Source organism: Motacilla alba, chromosome 20 (assembly GCF_015832195.1).
Source record: "Motacilla alba alba isolate MOTALB_02 chromosome 20, Motacilla_alba_V1.0_pri, whole genome shotgun sequence".
Lineage (NCBI taxonomy): Eukaryota > Metazoa > Chordata > Aves > Passeriformes > Motacillidae > Motacilla > Motacilla alba.
In genome coordinates, this window is record NC_052035.1 from 10,071,606 (window position 1) to 10,083,483 (window position 11,878).

The 11,878-nt window shown below is 45.7% G+C and overlaps 1 protein-coding gene across 1 annotated transcript; it reads right to left on the reverse strand.

Moving 5' to 3' along the window:
* Positions 1 to 242: 242 nt before the first annotated feature.
* On the reverse strand, positions 243 to 10,867 carry OGFR (opioid growth factor receptor). Its single transcript, XM_038158725.1, has 9 exons — positions 10,541 to 10,867; positions 8,844 to 8,897; positions 6,952 to 6,996; positions 6,222 to 6,284; positions 5,854 to 5,938; positions 5,425 to 5,503; positions 4,906 to 4,972; positions 4,477 to 4,625; positions 243 to 3,706 (listed from the first exon to the last, which is right to left on the reverse strand). The coding sequence occupies exons 1-9, from the start codon at positions 10,757 to 10,759 to the stop codon at positions 2,341 to 2,343; spliced, it is 2,127 nt and encodes a 708-aa protein (XP_038014653.1). The 5' UTR covers positions 10,760 to 10,867; the 3' UTR covers positions 243 to 2,340.
* Between the last annotated feature and the right edge of the window lie 1,011 nt (positions 10,868 to 11,878).

Sequence of the window (11,878 nt, forward strand, 5' to 3'; positions counted from 1 at the left end):
AGCAGCACTGGGGGGGGGGGGTCTTTTCCTCTAAAACATTCACTGGGCACGTTTTAGAGGTGGAGGAAGATTGGGCATCACCTCCACAGGGAAGAAACAGCAGGTGTGAGCCATGCTGAGCCCAGCAGAACACCCTCTTGCTGGGGGGAACCAGGCAACAGCTCATGGCTCCAGGGGGGTGGGTAAATACACATGGTTATATCCTACCCTCAAAGATGACAAAACATAAATGGAAACTGATATGCATTAAAGTCATGCTTTAATAGGGGAATTAACATAAAAGACTCTGTGATACAGCTCTGAGTGCTGGCAAACACCTTGTGAACTCACCACACACACCTACAGCCAAAAGGAAACCTGGCAGGAGAGGGAAGGGCTTGGTTTGAGCACTCACTCCAGGCTGGGGCTCAGAGTAGAATCCCATTAAACACAAAACCATAACAAGATATAGGATCTATGCCCCAACTGAGCACATATTCACAATGAAAATTTCATTAAATAAGAAAATTACTATAAATCTGTACAAAAGCCACAATTAACAATTCTTAGGAATTTGTTAGGAAAGAATTCTCACTCAACATCTTCAAGTATTTCTATCTGTAGTTAAGTGTATTCTTATTGGCTATTTACCTCTATCTGTTCTTAAGAAGAAAGAAGTGTTTTAAAAACATTAAAGCCTTTTTTCAGTACGTGTGTGACCATGAACATCAGATGTTAGGCTTGCAGACTTTTATTCCCACACACATGTGGGAATAAAATGTGGCATGCTGGATCAGAAGCCAGTCTGGGAAGGCAAATCACTCCTCAAATTCCTTGAAAGATAAAGCTTCTTAAGAGTAGTAGCAGAGAGGAAAAACACTGACATTGCACAAGCTGCTGCAGCTGCTCTCTGGCCATCTCCTACACAAACCAAACAGCACCAAATAACCTCAAAACCAACCCAAACAACCTGAGCAAACAGCAAATCCAGACCTTCAGGCTGTTGGAAACAATTTCCTCTGCTTCATGAAACAGATTCTCTGTTGTAAATCTTTAGGAGTGAAGGTGCTAAACTGTTTTGATGCTCCTTCAGAGCCGGTGGAGTATTGTGTAGCAGGGCAGAACAGCTGACAGGGAGGTCAGGAACAGAGGCAGGCAAAGAGCTGGCAAGGTCTGAAAGTAAATTCTTGAGGGCTGGAAATAAACGAACCAGACAAGCATAGCCTCTCCAATTAGCGTTTCAATTAACTGCCCCACAGAGCCCAGTGGTTTCCAGACATGCTGCACTGGAACACGCCCTGGCTGTCTGACATTAAAGGCAAAGCAACCCTGCCCTGAGTAGGAAACGGGCTGGATCTGACACATCAAACCTCACACCATGGGCCTGCAGGAAAGAGCCCCCCCAGGCCACTGCAAATTACCTGCAAAGGCTGAAAAAAAAAGCACTGGGAAATATTTGTGCTGCTTTGGCAACTGAGAAATGAGGGCCTCTGAAACAGTTATGGACAAAAAAAATCTGTGGAAGACTGTAAAGTGGTTGGAAAACACAGGGAAGAGCAGCTCTAAACAGTTTTATGCAAAACCTGGAGCTTTTTCTCTTAGAAACCAGTAGGCAATTTGTAGTCTTAACTCTAACAAGAACTACAAAGCAACCTCTGTGGGGATAAAGAGAAAATAATTACTCAGCACTTTGCACCTCAGAGAACAGAATCTCTACCCAAAGGTTCATAGGTCAGAGACACATTTTGGCTACAGATTTATCCCAGGCTAAAGCCAAACATACTTTCCTTATAGGAGGAGAGGCAACTACATTGACATAATGAGAAATCCATACACTCATCTCTTTTAGAGAAACAGCACTTTTGCCAGGAAAAAACTCCTGGGAAGGTAGAGCCTTTCACAATAACAAACAGAAGTTACACAGCAGTAGAAAGGCCTGGCAAATTAGGTCATGCTGTCGTACGTTAAAAATCGTGTCTTTAATAAATACTTAGGTAATTCAAACAAGGAGACAGATCAGTTTTCCTCTTCTCTTTCAGTAGGGACATAACCGGAATCAAAGCAAAGTGCAAAAATCCCCATTGCTCCAAGATAGCCCTGAACATCAGATAAAACCCAGCAACAGGACACAGCCTGTCTGTGAAGATGAGTAAATAAAGTTTTCCTCTTTAGGGTAACCAAGAGCTGGATCTCAGTGAATTTACTAGAGATGATTCAAAAATCATGGAAGAGTGAAAGTGAGACAGGGGCCAGCTGGATCATCCCAAAGGAAGTTTATTCAGTTCTCCAAGCCACCAAAGCTGGCTCCCAGCAGACAGGGCAGTACCATCTCTGCTGGCTCAGGTGCTCGCTGTGCTGGTCTCACTCTGCTGCTCCCTGCTCTCCACCAGGCTCTACTCCATTCTCAGAGCCTTCATCTTTTTCTGGTGGGACCTCAGCACTGTTTTCTTCAGGACAAGTGGGTGTTACGCTCTGCTCATGACTCTCTGGAGCTTGCTTCTTGTCTGTGTCTTCTGCTTGCCCTTCTTCACCTGCCTTTTCCACCTTTTCCTGCTGTCCTACCCCATCTAGTTTGCTTTTACCCCCCAGGAGTTTGCAGTGGGGCTGATCACCCCCTGCTGAGTCTTGATTTCCATTGGACTTCCAGCCATCCTTGACTGGAGCAGTGCAGCCAGTCCTGGGGGGCCTGGAAGCAGCTGGGGATCTCACAGCCCCACCATCTGCATCATCACCACCCCCCTTCTCACTTGGCACTTCCACAGCTGCATTTTCCTCACTGACGCTTCCTTTTCCAGCCTCACCGTTAGCAGGAGATGGATTTGCCTTGGCACCAGAGGCTGAGGGCCCCGTGCCCAGGTTTATGGCCAAGCTCACTTGTTTGCCTCTCGATGGTTTTTTATCAACCTTCCTGCGTTTCACAGCCGCGTCCGCGGCCTCCGGCGCCGCCGGCTCTTTGGTGCTGGAATCACCTTCCTTCAGAGCTTCCTGATCCTCTTCTGCCTGGGAGACTGGGTCTGAGGAGGGGATCTCTGCACCAATGGCACACTCTCCCAGGTTATGGGAAATGTTTTCAATATCAGCAGAGTTTTTCAATGATCCATTGCCTTTAGCATCTGCCAAACTTGCATTCAGTTTTCTCTTCTTGCTCTCCTTTGTGCAATCATTCTCTGCAGTACCCTGCCCTTCTTCAGCCTCACTTTTTAAATCCTCTTCCTCCGGCTGGGCAAATGAAGCTTCTTTCTCCTCATCATCTCCTCCCTTCAAAACACATTTGCTTATCTTCTCCTTTACAGGTTCATCACTCATTTCAGGCTGCAACTCTGCAGCACCTCCAGCTTTCTGTTCCACCTCTGGAGACTGGTTCTGATCCTTCTCCACAGGATCACATTTCTGACACAGAGTGTCCTGTTTGTCCTCAGGCCTCTGGTGAAGCTGTGGCTTGGCAGAGCGGGGTCTGTACTTTTGGAGCTTGTCACGAGGCCCCCACACGAAGCTGCTCTGAGGTTTGAAGTGTTGCCAAGCGTAGTGGATGAGTTCCCTCCTCTTTTCTTTGCTTCTGACAGTGAACAGGAAGTAATCCAAGGCACTTCTCTTGACATTTGGTAATGTCTCCTTGACAAGAGTTTCTGTGAGGAAAAACTTCACCAAGTGCACTTGATAATCTTCATAACCCATCTCCCCCAGGCACTTCAGGATGCGAGTAATCCTCAGATTGTTGTGGCTGAACCTGAGGGAAACAGGTAAGCAAAGCTGTCAAGGGAAAGTCTTACAAGTCACTGTGAACCTCTGGGGCATCTGAAAACTGACTGTGAGCTGCTAAAGACTATTTGACAATGCAGATGGGAGCACTTTTAAGGCACCAACTGCTGCTGTTTGCCTTCAGCAGCTCCTTCCTAACCCTCCCGGGACTGACAGGGATTCATCATCAGCTGCTTGGAAAGGTTTTGGCTTTCTGAATCAGCCACCAGCAGGTAAGAACCACCATGTTGGGGCAGATACACAAGTCCTGCCCCTGACAGACCCTGCAGGGTAAGCCTGTAGTGATGAGAACACAGCCATGAAAGGGCGCTGCCAAAACCTCAGGACCTTGAGCTATCCACAGCTGGCTTTTCCTTTTTTGTTTTAACACTTGATGGACTTCAAGTTGTTTTTTCTTTTGTGATTGTGCTCACTTCTTAATATCAACAGGAAGGGTTGTTATTTACTCCACAAAACCTGCAATATAAAACCATCCCATCTGCAGAGCACTTTTCACACAAGGACTCAAAGCATTTTACACACATTAAGGGTGCTTCATAAACAATCAGGGAACCATACAAAAAGACTTCCATTTTGTACCTTAACAGAATAAAAGTTAAAAATATTTTCACTAGATAACATTTATCAACAAAAGTCTCCATTCCTCAATGGTTGGGGATTTCCTAGGCTTAGACTTTTTTTCCCCCTTCAAAGAAATGCCTGGCTGCAGTAAATGCTCAACAGCATCAACACAATCACCTGTTCAAGTTTTCAAATCGTTCACGCCAATTCTCTGCTCTCTCAAGTTCTCCAGTTTCTTCATTGACCAGGTTGATTCCATAAAATCCCAGCATGAGCTTGTAAGCACGTAAAAACCTGTCCATGACTTCCTTGGACTTCCTAAAGGCCTGAAAACAAGATACAGCAATCAGAAAAAAAAAATGCAACTCCCTAATTAGCTGCACCAGATGAAGTGGCACCCGAATTCTAAACAAGGGCTGATTGTATCACTAAGCATTTCATTGCTGACACAAGACAGGCAAATGCTTCACTGTGAGCTCTGTGCACACTAAAAACCCAAGAAACAACAGAAAAAAACATCAGACTTTAAATATAAGGTATTTAGGGGAAATCCTAACACCCTTCAGATCTCAAAGAAAAAGAGAGACAAAAGCTTAAAACAAATACCTGGATTTCTTGACAGGTGAGTGGCTTGGCACGCAAGTTCATCCCATGTTCACGTAAAGGGAACAGCCTGAAGAGAAAGGAATTTTCAGGTCAGATGAGCAAAGATGACACCCAACCTAGGATACCTAACTTGTTCAAACCAAAAAAGACTGCAAAATTTGTGGTACTACAGTCAGCTCTTGGAGAACTCCCACCCTTATGGACACAGAAGTTATTTCCCAGTAAACTCCTCCCATTAAAGTATTGTCTACACCAATAACAAAAAAAAGTTGCTTATGTGGATCTCCCTCCTTGCCTTAACTTTGTGCCACAAGACCACAAATGACTGAAATCTATTGCCACGGCTGCACTAGAAACCTGTGTTTTCAGGAGTTCTACTGCACTGCTTCCTGAGGAGTGCAACTCAATTAACTAAAGTAATGCTGGGCCTTGTGTGAAGCTGAAATCAGGAACACAGATCCACCTGACACTTAAAAGAGGCACAACTACACAGGCACTATGTTCATGCAAACAATTTACCACTGTATGTAGGAATGGTTTTCTTCCAGCGTTTCATACTTGTCCCCCCAAGATGAAAGCAGAGTTTCAATATTCACACCTGCAAGGAAAAGGAAGAGGTCAGGCAAGAAGTGACACCAAATTAAAGTTAAAGTTAGCCAGTCAGTCACTCCACACAGCTCCCTATCCTAACCCAGATATTTACACACTGGCATTAGCTTCCCCAAAAAGACAACCAGCCAGAAAAACACCTTTGTTTCCTACTATCAGAATATTAAGGAAAATACGGCAGGAATATTTAAAAATTTAAGTTCTTGATGGGTTTTTATTGGTTTGGGTGGTGGTTTTGGTTGGTTGTTTGGTTTCTTATTGTCTCACATGGATGAAACTAATCTTTCATCAACTAGGTGCACCAGATGGCATCAAGCAGCCACCACACAAGGCACTCACCATGGGGCACAAAAACAATCTCATTTTTGTAAAAGCTTAAGTTCCACATCTCTTCATCCTCCTCATTCTCTGGTTCTTTCAAGTCCTAGAGACGAGAACAAGAAATGAGCAAGCAGCAACCTTTCAAAAGGCAATACCTCTCCTTGCTTTCCCTCACGCTCCCCACACATTTCAAGCTAAATCCTCAAAATGTGCTTTGGAAAGTAGCAGCTTGTTTCTGATGCACCCACAAGCACATCATCCCTTCCCCCTCACAAATGAATCCTTGGAGGGTGCTGAGCCTGTAAAGCAAAGGCAAAAAGGTGCTCCCAAATCCAGGAAGAGTTCCTGCAGGCAGAAGTGGTGGGAGCAGCCCCAGGAGCACGTACTGGGTAATGGTTTCTGTATCTCTGCAGGTCTCTCGCCGCAGTCCAGTTGCGCCTCCCGCTGCACTGGAGAGAAGAGACAGAGCAGAGATTCAGAATAAAATCACCTTCTGCAAAATAAAATCACATAATATAATGCCCTGGCTGAATTCAGCACCTCACACGTGTTCCCCTGCATGTCCTCTGCACTCCCAGCACCCCCTAAAACCAACCAGACTGGTGCTGTAGTCATGTCTCTGCATTCCTGAAGACAAATTTAAACCATCCCCTGTCACCAAAATACTTCCTTTTCCTTCTCATCTTATTTATCAACGTTTTTATGTTTTATGTGTATCTTTTGTCCCACTTGGGTTTGCCAATGGAAAAGATCAGAACAAGCTGGAGATCCCAAATACGAAAATGTGATTGTTTTTCCTTAACTCAAAGGTTTGAAAACAAGACACGTCTCTGAGCTGCTATAAACTCTAGTGAAGACAGAGGCTAGACCTTAAAATTGTAGAATTTATGATGCAGAAATATACCTTGAATTCAAGCTTGTCATTCCCTGCAGACCTTGCTGAAATAAAAGTTTTCTTCATCTTTGCTTTATGCTCAAGATCAGCCTTGCTGATTTAGACAGTGGATAGCACCAGAGCCACATGGTCACATTATTTATTTTACTGGACTTCTCTTCCAATCATAATCTTCATTATTACCCATCTTTCCATGTAACCAAATTTTATGTCAAGCCTACCTGAAAACCCCTCCAAGACAGCAGTGAGGAATTCGAGCTTTGATCCTGCAAATAAAATGCATTTAGTTGGAACATTCTGAAATCAAACTTCACTAAGAAAAAAAGAAAAAAAAAAAGATACAAAATGAGAATACCCACAGCAGTGACTCACAGGATCCTTATTAGTTGCCAAGTGACAGATCTACCTAGTTACAGCTGAATTCACTGTATTTTATGCATAATTCAAGTTGCTACAGAGAAAAACCTGTGGTGTCACATGGATACGCACCAGGTTCTCATCACAGATGTGCTAGATACATTCCAAGTGTCACACTTGGACAGAGCTCACAAAGAACAGCTTTAATTCCCCCTCTGCACTACTTCATGGAAATACCAGTTGCAAGTATGCCTTAGTTTAAAGTGCATTTTAACTGAAATATACAAATATTTATTTATACATTTGATTACCTCAGCGATAAGGGATTTTGTTACATTTCACAAGCAACACAGACAGGTTTAATTGTGCTGAGTGCTGAACCATCTTATTCCAAACCATGACAGGATTTTACAGTGCTCTCTGAACTGAGAACCACCAAAAGGAGCAAGACTGCTCATGAACAGAGGGCACCCAAAGCACAGCACAGCCAGAGGGTTCAATGCCAGCTCACAGAGAGAACAGGGAAGGTGAGAAATGGGGGTAAGATGTGCAGAGTCTTGCAAAACAAGCATTAAATGAAATTTAGAAGACAGAAGCAGCAAAAACTCCCCCAAGTTACTTCATAACCTCATTTGATATTTCTTAACATCACATGTACAGAGAAAAATAAAACCACCTTCTAACAAACACTGGTCACTAGTTCATTAATTATTAAGGCAGGAATTGGTCTACATTTGAACACCTTGCTGTAATGAAGTCACCCATTCAGTTGTCCTGGTGACAGTCATGTGGCATTAATGACAATTTTGTTCCCAATTACCAAATAATCCCAGAAATTCTTTGATTTAAGGTTCTAAAGTAACATCCTTGAACAGAGTCAGGTGGGAAAGGAGAACAGCAGAGTGGGTCCCACTTAGAAAGAGAACTGGGTTGCTGAAGAGTCATTGCAGGTACAGGGACAGATGCAACGCCATGGTGTAAGAGGCTGTAAAAGGCTTATCCAGAAGGAAGCCAGATCCAGGGAAAAGGCAACCTGGAGCACAGCAATCCAGAGAACAAGATGGGGAAGCAAAGAGGGCAAAACTCAGCTTTGCTCCTCCAAGCAGGTGTTGTTCCTGGGTCTCTACAGACTTCACACTTAAGGCCTTTCTTTCCAGGTAAGAAACACAAACCAAGGAGCAAGGCTGAAACCTCCCTGTAGAAATCCAACACCTTTTTGTCTCACGGCAAAACTGAGTGGGTTTCACACTCCAAACCTGCATCACACCAGGCAGAACATGCATTGCTGTGGGAAAGGCAAGGGAAGCAGAGAACATTACCAGGAGAGGGTGGCAGAAAGAGGATCTGGCTGAGAAACCAGCTGGAAAGCCGCTGGAACCAAAGGGGATGTGGATTGTGAACAAGGCACAAGAACAAGAAAGATAAGAGCCCAGAAGAGTGATTGAAACCTTTTCTTGACACAGATTTAAGAGAAGGCAGGACCATGGGGTTTGTTATTAAAACAGCTGATCATGGACTCCAGGTGTTACAGCAGTCTCAGAGGGAACTTCTTAAAATGAACACAACCCCCAAAGATTTCAAAGCTCACTCGTAGAAGCTGAAGGCACTGAAATGCAAAAGAGCTGGAAAGACACACCTGCAGGAACTTCAGGCTGTGCACACTCACAGAGACAACAAGTGAAATGCAAAGACAGAAGCAGAATTTTAAGTTTGTTTTGAAAGCGCGGAGTGAAAATAAAAATAAAAAAACTCTAACCTCGGTACCAAAGAAAGACATTATCTGCTTCAGGAGTAAAGAAAAACATCCACGCTGAGGGGAGAAGAATGAGAATTAGTGTTAAATAAGCAGAAGTAAGGAACAAGTTTGGGAAATTGATGCATGCCTTTGACAGGCTGCAGAGGCATAAATGGCTAGCAGAAGATTTACTGCTTCTTTGTGCATTCATCTCAGTGCCCTTACAATTTTTTGGGCACTGCCAGAGAGAGGTGACTACACATTCATCACTGAAGGAAGAGCTCCTGTTTAAAAATGCAGAATAATATTCCAGGGCTGTCTCAGAGACAACATCATCCTCCTTTGTAAGGCAAAGCTGGGAAAGTGCACTCACTGGAGTGAAAAAATGGTCCCTGCTTTTACAGTTGCCACCATCCAGAGTTGCACTAAGGAAAACAAAGAACCTGAAGAACAAACACATTCCAAGAAAATAATGGAATGTTCCGGAGTTATTAAAGCTTGTGAAGTCCAGCCACAAACAAAAGAAAAGTTGATAAGGTGCACTCCAACAGTGCAAAAAACTTCAAAAGAAATCTCCGCCCCTTCCCTTCCGAATTAGAGGAACTCCACCCAAAATACCTTTGGCCTTTCCCAGATCTATGTGCACAGATAATTTACTGTTCCTTCAAAGGTGGTTATTTCCATTTTAATGCTTATTAAGAAAAAAAAAAAAAGAAGTTGAATATCAAGCTCTTTTAAAAGTATATTCATTAGAAAGCTTTATCTGCCTATTTGTATTCTAAATATAAGGATCAGCTGCAGAAATGAAACTCGAAGTGAAGCAGTGGTTTCCTTTTCCCAGAGAGGGGAGGAGTTAAAGGACTGTAGTGTGTTTTGCCTGGCATAGGAAGTACTGAAAAGGATAAAGTTCTATTTTCCAAAGCAATGCTGGAGAAGAAATTACTGACACCCAATGTCAAACTGAAATCCACTGATGCTATAACACAAACCTCAGATAAGACTAACAAATTAATTTTATTTCAAATAAATATTATTTTAAGGCACCAGACACAAGTGCTTGTGTTTTGCAGCTTGCTCAAAACTGCACACGTACCTCTGGTTTTTAAAGCACTCCGTTTTTTGCTTGTCAAAGTTGCTCTACACACGCTCCCTAAGAAATAAAACATGTCTACGAGAAATAAAGAGTTACAGCTCACTTCTAAAACTGAGCAGATGTTATGTAATGGATTTTTATTGATGGCATAAAAGAGCCTAGGAAGGCCACCATACAAAGCTGAGGATACCAATCAAAAACTTAAAATAACATCAATGCCATAATGTCAAATCCAGCAGCGGCGGCGAACAGGCAGGTGCCACACACCACCTGTACTTATGGGCTAAAATATCCACATCATAGGGAACAGTGCGGAAAAACAAATTAAAATTACATCGCCCAGCTCACGGCAGTGTCACGGACCTTGAGGAGTCACGAAGTGACAGCATCCCCGCAAGCCCCGCTGCTCCAGGGGGATGTGCTCCCTCAAGATGGGGACACGTTCCGTGCTGGGGACACGTTCCGTGCTGCGGCTGCCCCGAGGGCCGCGGAGCCTCGCCCGGCACCGAGCGAGCAGCGGCTCTGCCCGGGGACGAAGGGCCGGGAAGGGGCTGCGGCTGGCAGGGCTGCCCTCAGGCCGTCCCGCCCCGCAGGCTCCGCTCAGCCCCGTGCCCCCCACACGCACCTGGCCGTGCCACCAGCCGCACGCCCGGCCCTGCTCCGGCTGCTCCCCCGCATCCTCCGGCCGCTCCGCCGCCGCCTCCGCCTCGCCGCCGCCGCCATCCTCCTCGCCGTCCTCCTCCTCCTCCTCCTCCTCCCCCTCCCAGGTGGAGTCGTACTTCCAGAGGTTCGCCTCGTCCTCCGCCTCGTCCTCCTCCGCCCTGAGCGCGAACCAGGCCGCCATGGGAAGGGGAAGAGAAAGGGAAAGCGAAAGAGACCGGGATGTGGCGGCGGGACCGCCCGCCCGCGCGCACAAAGCCCGGGCACGTGTGGGGGGGAACGGGGGGACGGAAGCGCGGGCACGCCCCGCCCCCTTCCTGCGCCGCCGCGCCCCATTGGCCGCCGCCCGCGCGGGCTCTGCGCCCGCCCGCACCGCGCCCGGGAGATCTGGCGCCGCCCGCGGTCCCCGGGCCAGGAGAGCGGCCCCGGAGAGCGGGCCCCGTACGGCAGCGGGGTCAGAGAACGGCATTCCCATCCTTGTACAGTGACAGGGATCAAAGAACGGCATTCCCAGCCTTGAACAGGGATCAAAGAACGGCATTCCCAGCCTCGTACAGTGACAGGGATCAAAGAACGGCATTGCTAACCTCGTACAGGAACAGGGATCAAAGAATGGCATTGCCATCCTTGTACAGTGACAGGGATCAAAGAACGGCATTCCCAGCCTTGAACAGGGATCAAAGAACGGCATTCCCAGCCTCGTACAGTGACAGGGATCAAAGAACGGCATTGCTAACCTCGTACAGGAACAGGGATCAAAGAATGGCATTGCCATCCTTGTACAGTGACAGGGATCAAAGAACGGCATTCCCAGCCTTGAACAGGGATCAAAGAACGGCATTCCCAGCCTTGTACAGGAACAGGGATCAAAGAACGGCATTCCCAAAGAGCCAGCACTCTGAAAGGGAAGGGGGACAACAAGCAAAGTGTTTACATTTGCTGATACTCAACTCCACATCCAAACAATTCCTAAACAATCGGTGTTGCTGGATTGTCTGTGAAATCCCCAAGTGGGCTTTCCGTGCTACGAGGGTGGTGCTGAGTGGTTGCACCAGCACACGCCATTGTCAACATATTCCTACTTCAAGCTATATAAACATTTCATTGGTAGAGCAAAACTTTTTGATTAGAATCCCATGGATGAGGAGGGTTTACCCACAGGCACATGAGACTTGAGTTCCAAAATCTGCACTTTATGGCCAAAATCTTATGTAGATCGTGACAAAATAACCAACACTTTAATGCTAAATTACTTCTTTAAGAAGTTGGGCCAGATTTTAATCAAGTCACACAACAACTGCCA